The sequence below is a fragment of the Nelusetta ayraudi genome, unplaced genomic scaffold, assembly GCF_046127955.1.
Source record: "Nelusetta ayraudi isolate G7.1 ecotype Tasmania unplaced genomic scaffold, CSIRO-AGI_Nayr_v1 ptg000050l, whole genome shotgun sequence".
NCBI classification, from domain to species: Eukaryota; Metazoa; Chordata; class Actinopteri; order Tetraodontiformes; family Monacanthidae; genus Nelusetta; species Nelusetta ayraudi.
The window spans coordinates 3416675-3437500 of NW_027466100.1; the positions used below are offsets into that span (position 1 = coordinate 3416675).

Sequence of the window (20826 nt, forward strand, 5' to 3'; positions counted from 1 at the left end):
GTCACTTTTAAAACGACCCCTCCGCAAATTAGCCTGAAAATTATTTTCTTTAAAAACAACAACAAAAGTCAAGTCTACATACACACGTACTTATCATTTCATAAGCTCTTATACGAAAAACAAACGTAATTTCCATTGGTCAAAGAAAACATTGATAGTAAAATGCCCCTATTGTTTCAACATGGTTTCCCCCGAGAGGCTGCGCAGGCAGCGGGGACAAAATAAGGACAAAGTACGTCAATTTTCGCGATCTTCTTGTTTTGTATTCTTTCTCTGAATTCCGTTTACCGAATTTGACACACACACACACACACACACACACACTACCTTTGGCAATAGTAATTTATAGTTAGCATTTGAATAATAATTTATTTAATAGGTTCTATATTTTATATTTTGCTTTTTTTTTTTGTTCAACATAGATTGATGTGAAAGTATGTTCTCATACAGGCAGCAGGGATATTTTTCATTTGGCTGAAGTACGTAGTCATTTTGAAATGCTTATTTGTCGTCACTGTAAAAGTGTACTGTCCAATAAGAATTAACGATTAATAATAAGATAAAGACCCGAGGTTAATCCATATTACATATATATGTTTAATTTCACCCATCTCTGCAACATGCAGTGGTATTTATTACACATACAACATTGTACTCATTAAAACACAACAAACACCAAGTCCAATGTCATTTAACACAAAGTTCCAACATATTTGTGGAATCAGAATCAACCTTAAAAATGTCCTGGAATTACTCTGAATCGTCCATTGAATCGTTTTGATCTCCATCATCCTCTCCGTTCACCTTGCTCTCCTCCAAATCCATCTCCGTCTGATGAAAAGCACATGATTGACATGAAGCAAACCAGTCAAAATAGTTTTTTTTTTATCCTGCAGTAGTACAAGAGCGTTCAAAAGAACACACTGCATCAGATGGTTTTCATATTACACAATAATTACTAATGTAGCTCCTCAAATTACTGGATTAATCTGGATTACTCCTCCAATTACTGCTGCATTACTGATTTGCAATGATCCCATCAGCAGCAAAAGCAAGTGACTATTCCACACAACTGTTTGTGTTTCTCTATAAACATTTTTATATAAGAAAACTCATTCTGTAGTGAATCATATTAGACTTTTTATCTCACTTCTCAAAAACAGAAAAATCAAACCTTTTAAGTTAACAGTTAATGCTGCATAGAAATAACAGAAAATGTAATATTAGAAGCAACTGAAACAAACAGCGGAGTGAATAATTCTCAGACACCTCCTGCTCCTCCTCCGATTCTTCCTGGTTTTGCCTAGATTGATCATCATCATCCTCCTCCTCCTCATCCTCCTGCTGATCTTCCTGCTGAGAATAGATCTCTTCGCCCTGCAACGCATATTGCACCTTTTAGAGTAAAATGTTTTAATGTGGGAGGAGAAGAAGCCGGCTTGAAATGCTGTAACGCTCGACCTGCAGGGTGCGATTTTTGAGGGTTCCCATCCAAAATGCCTCCTGGCAGTTGTGGAGGGTCAGCATGGCCTTCACTCTGTACACAAACAGCTCCAAGCTCTTCTTCAAGGCCGGCACGTGATTGGTCAGGCTTGTGTCCTGGAGAATCTGAAATAAGCCGTACAACGACAAAGGCCACTTGTAGATCTACTCCATTGTTCACTCATTAACTCCAATGATATTTCATCTCTGATTAGGAAATGTGTCCTCTTGCTCCAGGCACATGGGGGGACCCGCTGTGGAGTTACCTTGGAGTGTCCACACATGTGATGCAGTTGCCGGGTGCTCAGCTGGAAGGTTTTTAGGAGGCTCTGGATTTCCTCCTGAAAAAGACAATGAAAAAAATCTGGCTGTTATTAACACATTTGTTTCTTCTGTCATTATGTAAATTCCCCCAATGTGGGATAAATGTAGCCATTCTATTCTATTCAATATATTGAGTAAGTGTATCAACCTTTTGTTATGTAGCAAAGGGAAGATGACACAAGTTGTCTCAGAATATTAGCACAATCTGAAAACAATGGAATGCTGCCGTTTCCTTTCATCAGTTAATTGCTTAGTAAACTGGCAGTGTTGGGAAGATTCTGGGAAAAACCACTGGGAAATCAAAAGTCTTCTGTTTGAATTGAGTTTTTAAAAAGAGGAGGATATGGTACAATATTTAGAATGGACTATGTGTTTGACCGCGGTTTCTACTAACTAGGAAAATTGTTTAACTGAAAATGTGGATGTCAAATTTGGAAAGAGAATTTTAATTTTTGTTATTTTGTTAATATTAGAGTGCAGTGCATAAGTAAATCTGCTGGTATTGGCCGTTAAGGTACCTTGTGCCTTTTGAAGCTGCTGTCCAGCAGCGGCATCCCCAGTTTCAAGAACGACTCCAGGAAAAGGCGACCAAACTATAGATGAAGAAAAAACACACACACTGGCAAAAAGGGACAACAGCTTGCTTGGAATGTCAACTCTGTCAGATTTCCAACGTGCTTACCTTTAAGCACACATTGACAATTGGTCTGGAATCAAACAACTGTAAAGACAGACGTAAGACAAGCAGTCAGGATGTGTGGTAGAAGAAAAAGCACCATCAGCGTCAGTCAGTGATCAGATTTTAAAATACTGATTCACGGTGGGAGACAGGAAATAGGAGCAAGCAGGTGGTTCCACTGACAGACTGACCTTCACGAGCTTGACCAGGAGATGAAAATCTTTGACAGCCATGTCCCACGTCAGCAGCTTTTCGCTCTGAGTCTGGAAAAACATCAGTGGACACACACACACACACACATACACACCATGGTCTCACTACCTAAATACTGTCAGAGAAATAAATAAAATAAAAGATAATTGAAAACTTGTCCCGCAACGCGTAGCGTGTTGCTGCAAGGAGGACGCCCCCGGTGGCTCACCTCGGCGCTGTCACTGCTCTTGCACGCAGGAATCTTCCGGACTGCCTGCTCCAGCTCTGCCATCAGCACTTTATAGTAGACCAGGAATGTCTGCCTAGCGGATGACACAATACAACACCACCAGGTACTCGAAACATGAACTGCAAAAACAGCAAGAATCCCACATGCCTCTTTTTAACAGAGTACAAGGTGCAACGATGAGTTAAAGTGGGTTTTACTTATTGAGCGTGGGCCACGATGAGGAGCTCCCATCTTTTAATGCGCTGAGTTCGGGGATTCCCTCCTCCACTATTTCCTTCACTGCTTTCAGAACGTCATCGGCGTGCTCAAGGTAGATCCTGGACGTGAACATATTAAAACACATGAACACATTAGAAGCGTGTTCAACAGTTTGACAACACCGCGCGTGGTGATAAATGCTCGTTATCACCACCAAGGTTTTCATTTTGATACCTACTGCATTTAAAATGATTGTGTTATGATTCATTCAGTCACTAAACTTAATGTCTGATGCACAGAGATTTCCGTCCACGTGAGACAAACTGCACAAAATATCTTCGTCTTTGTTCTAAGATAGTACCAACACTGTAAAAACACTGCGTGGCTTCTTCTTGTTGCGACCTGTATAAAGAGAAAGCACCTTTAGGAGTTCAGGCTGATCTGCTTCCTTTCATTGTGCTACGTGGTTCACCAACATGCATTGTCATGCAGCCTCTTCAAGAATTAACACAAACAAAAGTGTGAACCCTCCCTTCTAAAAGGATGTGGTTGGTTGAGTACAGGAAGTTTGGATTCTACAGTTGGATTACTTGTGGTTGTAATGAATTTACTTAAGTGAGTCATGCGCTGAGCCGTTTCTCCTTTAAAACACGAGGGGGCACACTTCCCCCTTGTGCTGAGTGTTTTCTAACCATACGGACAAAAATCAACAGGAGCTTTTATAACAAACCTCAGGACACTGTGTAGCGCCTCGTTGAATTTGCTGCCTCGCTCTTTCTCTCCACTTGCTGTCACCCAGTCCTGGCACAGGAAGAGTTTGGCCAAGGATGCTTGAAAGGGAGAGGAATCAGCCAATCAGCGGAACTGTTTACGGGGCTGAGGGAGTGATGAGGGTAGCAGAAGTGTGACACTGACCAGTCTGCTCCCTGTAGGAGGCTCGGTTGCCTCCCTTCAGCGCCACGGTGGACAGGAGTTGGGAGAGATGCACGGCCGTGCTGAGGTTTGGCACCGAGTTGCGGAAGTTGAGCAGGTACTCGAAGCTGTGTCTGAACGCACAAGAGGGACATTCCGTGGTGTCGTCACACAAACACAGCCCTTCCAGCTCCAGTGTGGACATTTTTTAAGGAGGCCCGGTGCTTAAGGAAGCCCGCCTGACACCGTGTTTCATATTGAAGCCACTGTCAGATGGACTTCATTAAACAATGGTGGTGCAAAATGGCAGCTAACTAGGACAAGTCCTGATTGCTCTATGTATATTCTTACATATATATGAGAACCACTGTAAGGGCAGGCAAACCAAATGACTTCTATTGTACTGCGAGTATACATTTTTATTAATGTAATGCAATGTATTATGTAATGTATGTTAAGGTGTTACCAATATAAAAATGATCAATCAGGCCAAATTTTACACACTGGACCTTTAAAGGTGGCGTGAGAACATTTTTGCAGATGTGCATTTAGAGCTACACAGCCACTAGAAGAGTAGAATTTTTTTTTTTAAATCTTATCTCAACATAATCGCTCACTTTACAAGCTGCTCCAGGGTCAAATCAGCTCCTCCCTCTTTTAGCCTACCGGCCAAAACCCCAAGAGCCTTCTTCAGTAAGTTCCTCTGGGCTGGCTGACTGAATCCAGACCTGACAAACACACGGCCACACATAAACAAATGACATGGCGGAAAAGAAAAAGGGGAAAAGAAAGAAGAGAAAAAGAACAGCATCCACAGGCAGTGGACGCAGCGCTCAGAATTTACAGCTGGGCTCTCGGCTTTATGTTGTGACACGCGAGCCAGCGGCGTGCGTCACCCTCACCAGCTGAAAGCGGCGTTGAGGATCTGCACCAGCAGCTGGTAGCTGGACGACATCAGCTGGTGGTCCTGGACGTCCGTGGCGGGACCGTCCACGACGCCGTTGTTTTCAGACAGCAGTGTCTAGACAAGAGTAAACGGGGGTCAGTTTTGAGGTGATTCACAGTGAACCTACTCGACGCTCACAAAGAGTTCTGAGCAGTGACGCCCACCCAACGTGTTTATGGAACAAACAAATCTGCTGCTGGTGTTGTTCACCTGGAAGTGATTGTGGCAGTTCTCCATGTGCGAGCAGAGGGCGGGCAGCAGTTGGACGCACAAGGCGGCGACGTCGTTGGGGCTCCTATGCTGCAGGTGGGAGAAGCCGACGCTCTTGTCGCTCCTGGCCTGCAGGGAAGCACGAGAGGTCGAGAGAGGTCACTCACTGCATCATTAGAGGCCTCGACTGGGTTTGATGAGTCTTTTTTTGGGGTTACCTTGAGGAAAGGGGCTCTCTTGGCAGGTCCGGCTGTGAGGCTGAACTCCAGTTTGCGGAGCATGTCATCGAGCAGGAAGACCAGCTCAGCAGGACCCAGCAGCACCTCCTCCTGCGCCTGCACTCAGCAAGAGGAGAGTCTTTTCTTGTCATTGAATACTGAATACTGACAATGAAACTACACAGACAGACAGATAATGTAGATAGATAGATAGATCCCATAGATAGACCCATGAAGGTTTGCTGCTTACTTTAGTGTGCATCTCTGAGTCCAGTGTTGTGCAGGACAGCAGGCCACACTGCAGCACACTGAGCACCTCCACGTCCAGCTCCCTGAAAAACGGCCTGTAGGACACCAGACTGACGCCCGCTCGCGTCTCCTTCTCCTTCTCCGGTTGCTCCTACGGGAGACAGAAAAGCTCACATTTCCGGCTGAAATATATCCATATATTTTCACAGGACAACTATGTCGAGGAGTTGTTGACATTTACCAGCTGGGTTTTGTCCCCCTCGGTCGACTCGTCCAGCTGGCTGTTGCCCTGTGTGGAGCTCTTGCCAGCAGCCTTCCGTTTCCTCCCGGCACCGTCTGTACGAGCGGAGTGGGAGACGTTCACGCAATTCCACGACAACCAATGCGAAAGAAAACTTTTTTACCTTCGGTACCTTTCTTAGCCTTATTCGCCGGTGCTGCCGAGCCGAGGGCCACGCCGTCTGTGGTTTCACCGTCAAAGTTGGCCGCGGGTGGAACGTAGCCTGGCGACCCTGGAGAGCACCAGAAAGAAAAACTGTCTCCGAGCCGACACTGTGCAGACGTCGACGAGGGTCCCGGTGGGGTGGACTCACCTGCCAGAGCCTTCTCCAGCAGCGTCTGCACATAGGTGATGTTCTGCAGGCGAGTCATCACTCTCATCTTTACCTCCAGTTCTTTCTGGCTACAGAACGCGTTGACGACCTGCCAGCAAATGTAAAGAAGAAGACACGGAATTTGTCACTGACCTCCAACTATGGATGCAAATGATCGATTCATTCATTAATCGTTAGTTGATTGCCCTTATCGATCAATTAAAGATTAATTGATAAGCAGCAAGAACCTAAATTTCACAATGCAAAATGTGTGTAGTATGTATAAAGGTATACGCCACACAATTTACCAAAAAAAAAAAAACATAGAAAATGTTCAATTAATTGCAACTAATTGAATTGAATTGAATTGAATTGAATTGAATTTAATTTAATTTAATTCTTTAATGACAATTAATCGATTAATCGTTAACATCCCTACCTCCAACTTTAGAATGGACAAAATGTCACCCCAACATTGTAAAAACTTGCTGACCTCTCTGAACCAGTTGATGGTGTGAAATAGCAGAGTGCAAACAAAGTCCCTCTCGGCTTTGGACAGACTCTCCATTTTCTCCACCACGTCGAAATCGGCCAGGACCAGGGAGCAGCCTGTGGTCGAGGTCACAAACCCGTTCAGAGAAACGCAACTGAGAAAGTGGCCGAGCGGAGTCGCGTTTCCTCACCGAGGAGGCCGTCGATGGCCTCCAGGTCGCCCTGGTTCTGCTTCTGCTCGCAGACTCTCAGCAGGCGGAAAAAGGGGGACAGGCAGAGAGGGGAGACTCTCCTGTGTGGAAAGTGAAATAAAACGCACCATGGCGGTGAGCACGGTTGGGAATCAGCACAATGGTGGAAGCAGCTGAATGCACGGTGCAGTAAACCTGCCTGTGTGCCTTGCTGCGTTGACTCTGCTGCTCCCCCCTGTGCTGCACCTCGCTGGCCAGCAGGGGCAGCAGGTTTACGGCGATGGCGCCCCAATTCTCCCCGTCACCCAGGTTGTACATCAGGCGGGCCGGGAGAGGAAAGTTGCTGAGGTGCAGTAGCGACATTGGAAGCTTTTAATCAACCAGGTTCGACAAAAGAATAAAAAATAAATAAAATATTCCACACGCTGCCAGGTTTCGCCCACTGACCCTTCTATTTTTGTTTCGATTTCCACCACAAAGTCGTCCTCGAAGTCCTTGAGCACAAGGTCTGCGATGGTTTCCTGTGTACGGCAGGGAGACAACAGAAGGAGAAGGGAAAAGGTTGAACACAGTTGTAGCTCAGCAAAGTCACATGGCAGGTAAATGTTGGAGTGAAAGGCCAAAATGTTAAAGTTGAGAGTGAGACGCACCTGCACCTGGGGGTCCAGGGTGGAGGACATGACCAGGTTGGCCAGTTCGTCGTAGTACAGAGCTGCAGCTTCAGGCGAGCTCTGGCTGCTGGACTTCAGCAGCTCCAACAGGGCTTTCATCTGCACGGGCACATAGAGACAGAAGACCAGGAAGACCGAATGTCATAACCACAGACACTCTGTGTCACTTTGAAACAAACAATTAAACAAAAAACATGACTCACAGGACCTGCGTCACACAAGTTTGAGTCAGTTATTAAAAAAAAAAAAAACATTTATACACTAGCGTTCAAAAGTTTGTGGTCACTGACTCACTTCTGCTTGAACTCCATTGTAAGCAGCTTCATGAATTAATCTACTAGGAGGTTCTAAGAACAGGAAAATCAGTCAGGATGTGCTGAACACATTATGGGATGGCTTTGACGGCTGTTGCCCTGAATGTTTAACTGAATGTGATTTTAGAGAATGAATATCAAGTGTGCAATATGCAGCCATCATTACAGAAGTTGAACGCTTTAAAATTGCTAAAACAAATTAAAAAAATAAAAAATAAAAAATAAAAAATAAAACAAAGCTTTGTATTATAATCAAACTTAGTTCTGTGTCTGAAAAATAAAAGAGTAAACAAAGCATCATCCAACGGGTTTTTTTCAAAAGTGAATCCAACTGGATTTCCCCTTATGTTCCTAAAGCAGTAACTGATACTGCCAATACTGTATGGCTGGACTTAATGAGGGAGAAGCGCAATGATGATGCTGGTCCTTTTAATCCTCCTCATCGCCGTTAAGCCTTCAACTCCCTCACTTGTCACAGCAACAAAGAGGCAAGAGACAGAGAGCTTCCGTCTGAGGCACCTTAGCAGCTTCATTGTGGTGTTGGCTTTTCCAACAGCAGCTTCAGCGTGGTGCTGGTTGCTCTTCCTCATTTATCAGAGATCCGCACAGGCGCTGCATGGTGCAGCAGAGCAGGCTCAGGTCAGCCGGGGTGCAGGTTGTTGGTGAGCACATATCTCAACAGGCTGGACAGTGCGGGTTGGCTCGGCGGGTATTGCAAAAACATCTCCCACTGACTGCAGCAAACTTTTGCTCATAGCGTGGATGTCTTGTTTGTGGCAGAATAAACTATTTACATTTTGTTTTACACAACACTTGCAAGAAGATGGGAAATAGCGGACCGGTGAATACCAACTCAAAAAAGACCACAACTATTTTTTACAGTTTAGTTTGCAGTAGGAGGGTGAACTACTTGTGCAGGATGATGTTTAGTGAAGGTTAGCTGCCGGAAAAAGAGTCGAATTAGAAGTGAAAACAAGCTCTGAAATAAAAGTTGCTATTTGAGCTTCAAGTCTTTGCGCCATCTATTTTTGTCTGCATGCTTCACCTAATCTAGATGACTGAAAACAACTACTTCAGTGAGTAGGTAGGGTGCTTTTATCTGGACCATTTGTGGCTGTAATAAAGTTTTATTATTATTATCATTATTAGGTAGAAAAAAAAACAAGAGAAACCCTTGAAAACAAACAGAAGATCCAAAGGTCCAAAAGTAAAATTTTAATCAAAAGAAAAAACACTTTACAAATGTTTTAGTATATGCTTCCCTGCTCGCACACAGACTTTTTCCTTTTTAACTGGAAATCAAGTTTAGCCCTGCAGTGTTTAAGGGATGTACGGTCTTTCCTACCGTTACAGACACTCTCAGATACAAGATATGTAAAGCCCGCAAAAACTTCAGCTTGGCCTGGAGTCCATTTATAGAATTTGTAGAAACTTTTCGCTTTCAATGAAGCATTGGATTTGTTTTTTTTATTTCTTCTTTTATTTATCTCTGTTTGTTTATTAATCTCATTCCTGTCGAAGAGCTTTGGGGGTGGAGGGTTGAGGATGCTCTCTTTCTATGTCCATGTTTGTAAGTTCGATGTTTGTCAACGAAAAACTGCAAAATAAAGTTTAAAAAAAGAAAGAAAGGAAAAAACACTTGAGTGTCACCTGTCTGAAGGTGTCATCGGGTATTGATGTCTTCTCCGACTCCTTCCCTTTAGACCTGGAGGAGACAAATAAGGTGGTGAGGAAGTTGAAACATCACAAAATGAAAACACAAACTCGCAGTGGACCAGCGGCCTGTACCTGAGCGCTCCCATGCTGCCTACGATCATGACGGCACCGATGATGCCGATGCGTTTGTACTTTGGCACAGTGCTGGAGAGCTGTTTGCGGATCACAATGTGCATGTCGTCCTAGGGAGAGCAGCAGGTGGTCAGACCATTCAATTTTTCAAACGTCGAGAGCTTTGGGATGCCTTTGTAGCGGCGAGCACCTGGATGTGAGAGGCCTGCTGCTGCTGCCCGAAGGCCAGCTGGCTCAGCAGGTGGAAGAGTCTGCGGATCTGCTGCGCCGTCAGGCTGTCCATGTAGTCCAAGGTTCCCTTTGCCAAACATTGCACTCACTTAACACCAAAACTCTTGTCAGAATACATCAGTAGCCTTATTCTTGAACCCCGGCAAAATATTTTCCCACTGATCTGTGGCTGGTAGTAACAAAGGCCCAACATTTGATTAGCAGCTGACGGATCAGAAGGATTTTGATTGTTTTTTGTTTTGTTTTTAATCATTTTTATATTTACAGCACTATTATTAGAAAAGCTGGAAAGACAAATATAAACAAAGTGATATTCTCTTTACATGATTATGGAAATTGTATTGTTTTCTTCAGTGGTGTCTACAGCCAATCACTGACCTCCGTCTAACCATCCTGATTCCTCTTCTCTCACACCAACTAACTTCACATCCTCCTTCACTCCAGCCAGAAATCTCCTCTTTGCTCTTCCTCTGTCTAGACAGCAGCATCCTTCGACTAATACATTCACTGTCTCTCTGTCTCTGTTCAAGTCCAAACCACCTCAGTCTGGACTTCCCGGCTTTATCTCCACAACATCTAACATGCGTTCTCCCTCTGATGTGTGTTCATCCCTGATCCTCTTCATCCTGCAGCCCCCCCCCCCACTCCCGAGACCGAAAGTGAAATGAACCAGTGATTTCTGCCCACTTCACAATGGTCGCCTCCTTACCTTGACAAAAACGGCGTACAGAGCCATTTCTGAGGGCTTTTCAGACACCAGACCACAGAGCAGCTCCAGAGCCATGTCCACTTCCCCACCCACACCGCAGCACACGTGGGTTACCAAGGAACCCACCACTTCCTACGATGACAGAAAGCAGAGGGGAACTTCAATAGCTGAAGTCATGTTTCTATCCAGGCCCAGTGTTTCTATTGTTTCTTTTAAATGTATTTAGTTTAAATTCATTTTATTTCATCTATTTATTTTTTAGTGCTTTAGCTTATTTATTCATATATTCATTTTTTTTTTTTAATGTTTATAGCTCCAGTGCTTCCTCATGGGGGGCCTCCTCACTGGGAGGTATATATGGTCTGCCCTGCCATGGGTGTATTCCAGGTGTGTGGCTGCGGGGGTGGGTGGGTAGGTTTTTATTACAGGTTGCATTTGTGTTTTTATTTTTCTGTGAAGCACTTTGAGAGGCATTGATAATGCATGAAAAGCGCAATATAGATACCGTTTCAATTGATTGATTGATTGAAGTGCTGAACCCACTTGTTGGCAGTAAGAGTCAAAGGCGGTGAACGAGTGGTGGTACATGTGTCCTCCAAAAGGCACCACGCAGGGGTCGGGGGAACGCAGCAAACTCTGAGCCAAGGCGAGGATGGAGGGGAAATAACCTTGCATGACCTGAGCGATAGACATCACTGATTAGGCCATCATTGAAACAACACACAACCATCGTCCGTATGTGATGAACACCAAGTGCATCGTGTCGTTGCATTTGAAACAGGATGAATGCTTAACAGACGCACCTGAGCAAAGTCCCTGAACGTCCTCTGGAGCAGAGCCTCCTGCATCAGTCCAGTCCTCACTTTCACCTTCAGCAGCCTCTCAGCTCCCCGTCGACTGTGGTTGGCGTTGGTGGAGTGGAGAATGAACAGCACCAGCAGATCCATTACCTGAGGAGAGCCGCAGACACCTTCATTAGCTCGTTCACAACGAAACTTCGCGCGTTGATGAAAATCTTAGTTTAAGTGAAAATGACAAAAAAAATCTGATGATTAATGATTAAAATGTACTAAAATATTTCAAATAATAACAATATAATATAATTATATGAGGTCATGTTGATGCAGGAGAAGCTTCTTGGAAGCAATAATGCTCATTCTGATGCTAATAAACACTTGAAACACTAAAACAAATTTAAAGGTCATTTTACAATATGAACAAATCAGAAACGCTAAGAAAGAAACTGAGTAAGAAACATCTGGATGTGAGCTTTCAATTTCTGATATATTTTGCAGGAACCTGGAGGGATTCCACTCACCTTATGGTTTTCCATTTCATCCACAGACTCGATTGCCTTATAAAAAGAAGTAACGTTGCATTTTACAACACAGCCAAAACAAATGGGAGACATTTAGAGGCATCAGCATTTTCATCTGCGTCGACACCCTTTCCCACCTTCAGCCAAGCCTCAGATATGGTTTTCTGGAATCTCACGGTGGATTTTATGCCGTCTAAAATCAATGCGACGCTGTCCTGGCTGCTGCCGGCTGCTGGTTTTGAGGCTGGGCTGTTTTGAAAACACCTTTATGAAGCTCAATCTCCTGGGATGCACTTCTTGGCTCAATGTGCTGATTCTAAAACATTTTCATCTCACTTTACTGGGCCAGTGCTCTTGGTGTGACTCTTGGATGCCTGCAGCACGGGAGGGACAACACACTGCTCCAGGTCCAGCTTCTTGCGCAGGTTGCACACCACCTAAACAAAGAGAAAGAAGTGAAGAAACCATCAGCACAAAACGACCAGACTGCTTGAAGTTTTTTTGTCATACTGTATCAGATGCAATTCTGACCTCATACGCATCAGCAGATGTGGCAGAGTGCAGGATGAACCTGACCACCACAGGCAGGTCCTCCAGCTGCACAGCAGCCAGAGTAGCCATGACAGCTCCACGGACCTGAGACAGAAGATGGTGCGAGCAGCGGTGGGAGAGGAGAAATGACCACTGGAAGGAAAACACAAGTGGCAATCTGGGTGCATGTGGACGCAAATTACCTCTATCAGCAGTGAGGAGCTGAGGTTCAGACTGGACAGCGCATCCAGGATGGGCACAGTCAGCTGGGTGTTCTCCTGCAGTAGGGAGCTGCAGAGAAGACAAAGGGAGAAAATCCCTAAAACCAAGTGTCAACGAGGCAAAGCGTCGCTCCTCACAAGGCACTGAGTGTACACACTTGAGCTCTTTGGCTATGTCATTGTGCTGGGAGTCTTCCAGTATCTCAGGCAGACTGGTGATGATGTCACGCTGGACTTCGACTGGTGCTACCGACACCAGCTCCATGAGCTTCGTGGCCAACTCCTGCAGTAAGTCACAGGACACAGGAGAAGATCTGTGAAGGAAGATTTCTGGCACTGCGACTAATACTCATGGCATTAAAATGACTACCTTGGGATCCACAACTCTGTCAAGCCATTTAAACTGGTTTATGATGATGCGAGGGATACTGAGACCTCCTTCTCCAGCACTGAGAGAGTCAGCAAAATGTTAAAAAAAAACAAAAACAAAAACAACAACAACATCTAAATAAGACTTTATTTGAGTCAAACGTCTACAATGACTTACCTGTCCAACATGAATTCAGGGAGTTTCTCGAGCAGGACGTTCATGACGGAAGTCTGAGTGAGAAGGAATACGGCTCAGCACATGAGAGACAAAATACTGGAGTAATTCTGCGCACACGTTCCCACCTGCAGCATCTCAACGCCCAACAGCATACGCAACAGACTCTCCTGGAAGGAGCTGCCACAACTGCAAATAAAGAGGGAAAGCCGTTACGGCAAGCACCGCATATGATGCTCTAACTGCCTCCACTAGACTTACGCTGAGCCGGCATCAGACACTGACGGCACGCATGGAAGGAGGCAGTTCCGAAACTGCTCCGGATTCTCAATGTAAGATTCCAATCCTGTGATAAATTCTTTTAAGATCTAAAATATGAAAGGATGACAAGTTAATTCAGTTTAAATACAGTAATAGTTTTATGTTTCATATATATACACTCACACTTACCCCAGGGTACCTGGGACTTTTCTGTAGTTGCTGCCGTATCCTTTTTTGAAAAACTACCTGGTCGACAGCTTAAGGGAGGAAAAAAGAACCGCACAATATACAAATAACACATGAATTTGATTTGGACAACTGGAGTGTGTGTGTGTGTGTGTGTGTGTGTGTGTGTGAGTGTGTGTTCACCTATTTCATTGGATGTGCCATCGCTCCTCAAAGTGACACCGGCCTCTTTTAGAAAAACAAAAAATTCACTTTTATTCGATTCTTCTAAAGCCGGTTCTTTTGATTGCCGTCCAGCGCTGCGACCCCTCTTTGCCTCTATAGAAAAATGAAAAACAACCTTGAGGAGGGACTCAATGATTTCAGAAAATAAACATACAGACAATGTTGAGAACATGTTTTCGTAAGTTTACGTGAAATTCAGATTTCAGCTTTTCATGTGTGTTTATGGGTGCTTTAACATGCTTGTTGTCCTGCCACATAATAACATGTTTAATAACATCACATTATGAATGAATGTTATTTCACGGTCAACATCAAAATTGAGTTATCTCGGGATTTCAGCCAGCTGTTAGCAAGTTGAATATAAAACTTACTACTGGTTGTAGAGGCTCCTTCCGCCTTACCCGCAGTGAGGCTTCTCTTTTTGCGCATCATCTAACAGAAAATACAAAGTAACCTACAGCAATATGGTTCAAACCTTTAGCATTTTATCACACACTGTCAAATGAGAAAATACTTGTATGTGTTAGCTTGCGTTACCAGCCCCTTTTTCATACTCTGACGTTAAGCTAGCATGGTTACATTCGCCTCAGCTACCAGCTTCCAAGCGCTTATGTCACAAACAAGACACTCATTGCAGGATAACAACACATCATTTCTAATGCAGCTTCGACGTTAAAATGTTGGAGTACATTAGAGATCTGGCTGACAGAGTAAAAACGTACGGTTCTTTCAGTTATGTCGCTGTGGTATGAGAAGCGCCCAGCAAAACCAAACGCATAACAAATCTCCGCGCCAATGTGATAGACGTCATCAACGAGTTAGGGACTGTCATAAACTAGCCCTCGGACGTCGTAGCGTAAAATAAATCTCCCAGACGAGTCGAATATGATCAATTAGGACGACGGTACATTCACCGTTTATGTTCATGAAATGTTGTTGTTGTTGTTTTTTATTTTTATATTCCTACTTTTATTTACGATTACATTTGGCCGGGCCGTCGCGTTCACAGTGCTGGCAAAATATTTCCGATGGTCTCTTACACGTCCACTGTCGTCACACATGTCCACACGTCCACTGCGTGTTTTCATAAACAATTGAGCCGTAGTTGGGTGGAGTTTTCCTTTCATAATCCACAGAAAGTCTTTCAAGTATGTGGTATTTAATGATTTGAAGGGGGGAAGGCATAACCTTAGACTATGGTTGTAGAGTGAAAAGGGAACTGTTTCCGGTCGCAACCTCTTTGGTTCATGTGGCTAAATTTAGAAGTGTTAGAACAACACGAATTTGAACATACATGTGCATAGATGTAAGAAGAAGAAAAATGAGTTGATTTTCTTCATAAAATCAACACTGAACAGAATTTGCTATACAAATAAACAGCCATGGCTTTCGATCGGAAATCTTAATTTAATGTCACCACCACGAATGACGCTTTGCCACTTTTTAATTAGTGCATTACTGAAGTATTGCGATGCTGTGTTTAAGCTTGGCCACGGGCCTTTCCGGTGACGTTTGACGTAGGCCGTCCCAAAGGGATGGGTGCGGGGTGTGAATTCTCTTGACAGATGGAGAGAGCGTCTCTGGAGCGTCACTGAGGAAAACCAAGGAGACCAAGAGGCGTTCAAGAAGTTTGAAGGGGAGCAGCGGACAGGCAGCGGTGTCGGCAGCGCAAATATGGCTACTAATTTCTACGACCTCTCAGCAAACCTGCTGACGGGAGAAGCGTTCGATTTCTCCTGCCTGCGGGGCAAGGTGGTCCTCATTGAGAACGTCGCGTCTCTCTGAGGTACGACCACCAGGGATTACTCCCAGATGAACGAGCTCCACCAGCGCTACGCCGGCAAGGGGCTCGTTATCCTGGGAGTGCCCTGCAACCAGTTCGGCCATCAGGTAGGCACCTCTCGCTTTATACTGCATTTTGAATTAGGATTTGGATTCCTTATGTGTTGTTGCGACCCTTGCTTTATTTTTATTTATTTATTTTTAAATATATGTAAAGTCAACTTAAAGTTTATGGTAGATTTGTCTGATTGGAGAGACTTTGTTCTGTGAATATTAAATATTATTAAATACTGACAAGTAAAACCATTTGACAGAGTTTCTTTAAATTTGAATTCATTCGGAAAACATCTACAAGTTGTTTATTCTAAGCGACACCACACGTACACACACGGAAAAGGGAAATGGAACCAGTCCTTCACGCCATGTGTACATTGTTTCCTGATTTAATGTTTAGCGTACACTCTTTATTATCTCCCCGCCGTCGCGTTGTTCATTAACTTTACCGTCAGTTCTAAGCTGACTGGCTACAGAGGCGATGGTTTCCGATAACCTTTCCGTGAGCAGGAACTCAAACATTCTTAAGGTTCTTCCTGGTGCACAGCACATCCCGTTAATACCGTCATAACCTGTTCGGTCAAAAAGGCGTTGGTCTGGGAGTTTATTGATAGAAACCTATTTGTAGTTCACCAAAGGAGGAAGAAGGAAAAAAAAACTGCCGTGACCTTAAAATTAAAGAGTCACTTTAAAGTGTCAGTTTGCTCTCGACCGTTTCTTAAGGAGGGTCAGCTTCACTTTATTTTCTCTCTCAGACGTCTGTTTGTTCAGGCTTTAGAGTTCCAGTTTAGTCATTTGAATTTATTTGCTTCCCAAATACTCTTGACCAGAGATTTCCATTCATGTGCCTCTGTGTTTTTCTATTTTTTTTTTTAACTTGCGCAGGAGAACTGCAAAAACGATGAAATCCTCTTGTCCTTGAAGTACGTCCGGCCTGGAAATGGCTTTGAGCCCAAGTTCCAGCTCCTGCAGAAGGTGGACGTCAACGGGAAGGATGCCCACCCGCTGTTCTTGTTCCTCAGGGAGAAGCTCCCGACCCCCAGCGATGATCCGTCTTCACTCGTCAGCGACCCCAAGCTCATCATCTGGAGCCCCGTCTGCCGGAACGACGTGGCCTGGAACTTTGAGAAGTTCCTCATTGGGCCCGACGGCGTCCCGTTCAAGCGCTACAGCAGGAAGTTCCTCACCAGCGACATCGAGGGAGACATCAAGCGGCTCCTCAGTCAGGCAAACTGAAGTCCCACCTGACAGCTTTCACCAGCACCTGCTCTCCACCATTGTGTAACCTCAATTCATCACCTCCCACGCTCCCATTTTTCCTCCCCATTAGCACCTTAGGTGCTCATTTCAGCGCTGCTTAGAACACCTGTGCTCGCTTGCACGTGATTGGTCGTATTCCGTCCTTTTACTTTGTGACGACGCCCTCTGAAACCAAGCTTGTTGCGAGGGGGGGTATCTGATGGACTGTAAAAGGGCTGAATGTTGTCGGCTTTTATTGCGTTCACGTAAAGCACAGCTGTGGCCGCGTGCACCAGAGGACCAATAAAGAATTCTTGTTTGCTATAAAGAAAAGAAAAAAGATTGTCCATCGCCCTTTTTGTCCTAAACTTGACAAACATACACTTTGTGCACTTTGATGGAATCTGAAAATGAAAATGAAAAAACAAAACATATTTATACACACAACAGGCAGAACTTTGCATCAACAGCCAGTTCCAGTAATTACCTGCAACACACGTCATTCATCCTGTCAAAACAGGAATACCATGTTATTTTGAGTTTGCGTCATCTTCCCTACATATCAGTTTACTGCACGGTCATCCCATGAGTCCCACCTCCACTAAGCCAGCAGTGGTGGAAGATTACAGCTTTGGTGTAAATGTACACTTAAAGCGGGTAAATACTCCAAACTGACGACCTTGTTGAGGCTTCCAGTCTTTATTGTACTTTGAATTCAAATATTTCAGTTTAAAAACAAATACTTTAGATATCAGCAATAAGATAAATAAAGAGGACAAGGATTTATACATCTATTTTCATTTGTGATTATTTACATCTCTTCAGCTGCTGTCTGGTTTGATTTGCTGACTGGACCGAGGGGGGGGGGGGACAAGGTTTGTTGCAATTTTTCAGTTCGCTATCATCTATCACCAGTCCCAGGTGTTTGTAGTCTTTGTAGTCGAGTGGGTGCATCGGGTTGGGTTCGTGGTCTGAAGGTTTATGAGGGGGGGGGAAAGAACAGTACTTAGTCCAAAGGGCACAAGGAGACGCTTCTTATCGTCATGCTGCTCTAAAGCCAAGTGCAGAATATGATGTAATCTCCAGCGTACCAACAGTCCCGTTTTATGAAATTCCAGCAGTTTTCTTTTTCTTTTTACGCCAAGTCACTCACACTAGATGCATTTCATGCCAGCGTAAGGATAAAATGCTTCCGTTAGACACGCTTGCAGCATTTTTGCTAAACAGCTGAGACACCAGAGGCTCCAAATGCTTTTGGTTTATTGAGAATGCGGCTATAGCATGGCTCCTGATCCCACATGAAGGTACAATTAGATATTCCTTAATTCAAGGAGCGAGTCCAACTTCCATGGGTTGAGCACCACTCTTTTTTTTTTCTTTTTTTTATACTAGTTCCTTTTATTTTACTCAGTGTGCTTTAAAGATTTCCAACAACATAGCCTTTTCAATACAGAGCTGCGTGAATGTACAGGAGTATCAAGGGGAAGCTGTGATTGTAGATAAGCTCTGGGGTCCAATCAGGCAGCAATCCAAGGATGCGCGTAAGACACATTAAAATGATCTGGTAGTGTATGTCACTCCACAACCCTTGATGTTAAGGCCAAACCATACAATCCATGTCTGGATACACCAGAAGTAGGTAGATCATGTACTTATATTTCAAAGTGCCTCCTTTTTACTTAGGTTGCAGGAATCAAAAAGGCCGCTTTAACAATGTCGTCACAAGAAGAAAAAAAAAAAGGAACCAAAAGATTACAGGGACGAGTCTTTCCGTCGGAGAATCATCCAAAAGACAGAAGAACCCATTGCAGAAGGACTCAAAGGAAGAAGTAAAATAAGAGCGCTGACTGAAGAGTTTGTTGAAAGAAAAAAAAAACTGGTTCTGCCACAGCCGATGCCAAGATGTAGATATTTAAGATCCGGGAGCAGACATTCCTTCTGCATTGAAGATTGCAAACGCACCCGACAAGCTGGGGCACAGCGTGCACAAGTCCTGGTGGCACATCCACTCGGCGGCGGCGGACTAAAGTCACAGGGTTCACTTCTCTCATGGCACGTGCTGGTCTGCCTGATTCGCAATTATTGTCTGCATTTCCCTCAGCACAGGAAGATATCAGAATAGCCAGGCGTGAAAGCCCTGACTGAGCAGTTATTACATTTGATCATAAACACCATAAAACGCTTTGGTTGAAACTGAAGGATTTGGCTCTTTTTTTTTTTTTTTTTGGACGCTTTCAGGAAAAAAAAGGGAATATTTGATTATCAGATCATTTGACATAATGTTGAACTGGTCGACCGGCGAGTCGACGTATAATCACTTACAGCCTTACAAGATCCCGACTGGTAAATTAACTCTAGTTTACTGGTAGGACACCAGCTGCAGTGGAGGAAGTCCCTCAAATCTCTCTTCTGTTGGCTCTAGTTGACAACAAATGAGACTGAAATCAGATAAAGTATGAGGACAGATGGTGTTTATAATATCAGGTCTATGAAATCCTCTGTCACTACAGTAGCATTGTGTGTGTCCCAAGCGTCATCGTGTGTTTCAGTGCGTGTCCATAAAAACGCTACGGGCGCCGGACGCCCCCTTCCTCCCTCCCTCCTCCTCCTCCTCCTCCTCCTCCTCCTTCTTCTTCTTCTTCTTCTTCTCCTCCTCCTCCTCCTCCTCCTCCTCCCCCCCCGCCCTCAGTTAGTGTCCATGTGGTCGTCGGCAGCTTCTGGGGCTCCTCCCAGCGAGGCCGAAGGCTGAGGTTTGGAGGCGGCTTCCTCGTCTCTGCGCTGATAGAACAGCACGTAGGCTGCTTTAGTCTGCAACACAGAGCAAGGGTGATAGGGTTACAACCACACAAACGTGGGACACCTGATACTGGGACAGAGGGCCAAAAAGGTTTCTTGGCGACTGACGCGCAAAGGGTCGGTTGATTGAATTAAAAAAGTGCAAACTTCCGAGCAAATGTGGGACGTGCGAAGCGGCGGTACGACGCCTCTTTAAAGGTTAAGTGTTCAGTAATATTTGCAAAACAGTGAAATCAAGTGGCTACATTTTAGATTGCAGCATCATTCACTTGTCCCCTGAGGCACTCAATTGCCTCCCTCTCCTGAGCTTGCCAGTGAACTACTGTGGCCTGCGCGCCCAAACCTGGATACCTTCCTGGTTTATATAATATTAGGCTTCAAGCCAGATATTACACACTGGAGATTTAAGCACGACGAGTCTTACCACGATCTGGTCTTCTGAGGCCGAGGACACGCTGCTGTCGTCAAAGTAATACCACTTTTTCTCCACTTTATTCTTGCCATATGCTGTGTCTGTGGTGAGAGGTGATTTCAGATGGTTAGCTGCGAGTGGATTCAACTACGGCAGATAAAACAAAAACAAAACAAAAAAAAAACAGGAACACTACGCCAAACTCAAAAAAAAAAAAAAAAAAAAGGGTACTTACAGTGACCTCCTCCCATTCCTCCATAGTGGTTGGACACAGCAATGAGGTCATAAACGTAGGGCCCAGCCTTGGGGTCACACACAAACTCAGACATGTTCAGGTCTCTGAGAAAAATGAAACAAAAAAACAAATACATGTGTCACTTCAACAGAGTCAAGCCAAACTTTAGTTGGATGATTAGCCCGCTCCAGGTTCAAACCAGTCTCAGCAAGCACAACCAGCCATTCAAGGCTGTACACTATGTTTCCTGGCAGATTTCATAACTCTGGAGCAACTTGACTCTTGAACTTCTCGTTTTGGAACAACTCACAAATGTCTTCCCTTCTCTAAAAATGTGGTGTGTGCGGCAACAGAGCCAAGGTTGACACATGAC

General features: G+C 44.4%; 3 protein-coding genes across 4 annotated transcripts in view; 1 reads left to right on the forward strand and 2 right to left on the reverse strand.

The window, feature by feature from the left end:
• Window positions 1-579: 579 nt before the first annotated feature.
• fancd2 (FA complementation group D2) lies at window positions 580-14751 on the reverse strand. Of its 2 annotated transcripts, none has more exons than XM_076037274.1 (44): window positions 14658-14751; window positions 14307-14367; window positions 13894-14028; window positions 13714-13781; window positions 13525-13631; window positions 13392-13452; window positions 13267-13319; window positions 13090-13168; window positions 12878-13002; window positions 12702-12789; window positions 12499-12603; window positions 12304-12404; window positions 12105-12216; window positions 11968-12003; window positions 11453-11599; window positions 11193-11327; window positions 10650-10781; window positions 9900-10007; window positions 9710-9819; window positions 9572-9626; window positions 7587-7706; window positions 7384-7457; window positions 7136-7279; window positions 6937-7037; window positions 6747-6862; window positions 6254-6362; window positions 6074-6172; window positions 5902-5996; window positions 5662-5811; window positions 5412-5528; window positions 5194-5322; window positions 4940-5058; window positions 4655-4765; window positions 4041-4171; window positions 3856-3955; window positions 3125-3244; window positions 2907-3000; window positions 2677-2748; window positions 2489-2527; window positions 2325-2399; window positions 1749-1823; window positions 1462-1608; window positions 1270-1377; window positions 580-831 (listed from the first exon to the last, which is right to left on the reverse strand). In XM_076037274.1, exons 2-44 carry the CDS (start codon window positions 14365-14367, stop codon window positions 751-753), a joined length of 4344 nt encoding a protein of 1447 aa, XP_075893389.1. In that variant the 5' UTR covers window positions 14658-14751; the 3' UTR covers window positions 580-750. The 2 variants fall into 2 exon arrangements, with proteins under 2 accessions (XP_075893389.1, XP_075893388.1); XM_076037273.1 differs by having other exon boundaries at window positions 5896-5996.
• A 775-nt stretch (window positions 14752-15526) lies between these two features.
• gpx1b (glutathione peroxidase 1b) lies at window positions 15527-17798 on the forward strand. The gene is made up of 2 exons (XM_076037278.1): window positions 15527-15825; window positions 16657-17798. Exons 1-2 carry the CDS (start codon window positions 15610-15612, stop codon window positions 17005-17007), a joined length of 567 nt encoding a protein of 188 aa, XP_075893393.1. The 5' UTR covers window positions 15527-15609; the 3' UTR covers window positions 17008-17798.
• A 1853-nt stretch (window positions 17799-19651) lies between these two features.
• The window catches only part of usp4 (ubiquitin specific peptidase 4 (proto-oncogene)), an 11859-nt gene continuing 10684 nt past the window's right edge, over window positions 19652-20826 (reverse strand). Inside the window, exons 20-22 of the mRNA XM_076037275.1 lie at window positions 20454-20557; window positions 20231-20319; window positions 19652-19818 (exon numbers count right to left, since the gene is read on the reverse strand). Of these exons, the coding sequence (XP_075893390.1) occupies window positions 19696-19818; window positions 20231-20319; window positions 20454-20557 (316 nt within the window). The 3' untranslated portion in view covers window positions 19652-19695. The remainder of the gene's footprint in view (window positions 19819-20230; window positions 20320-20453; window positions 20558-20826) is intronic.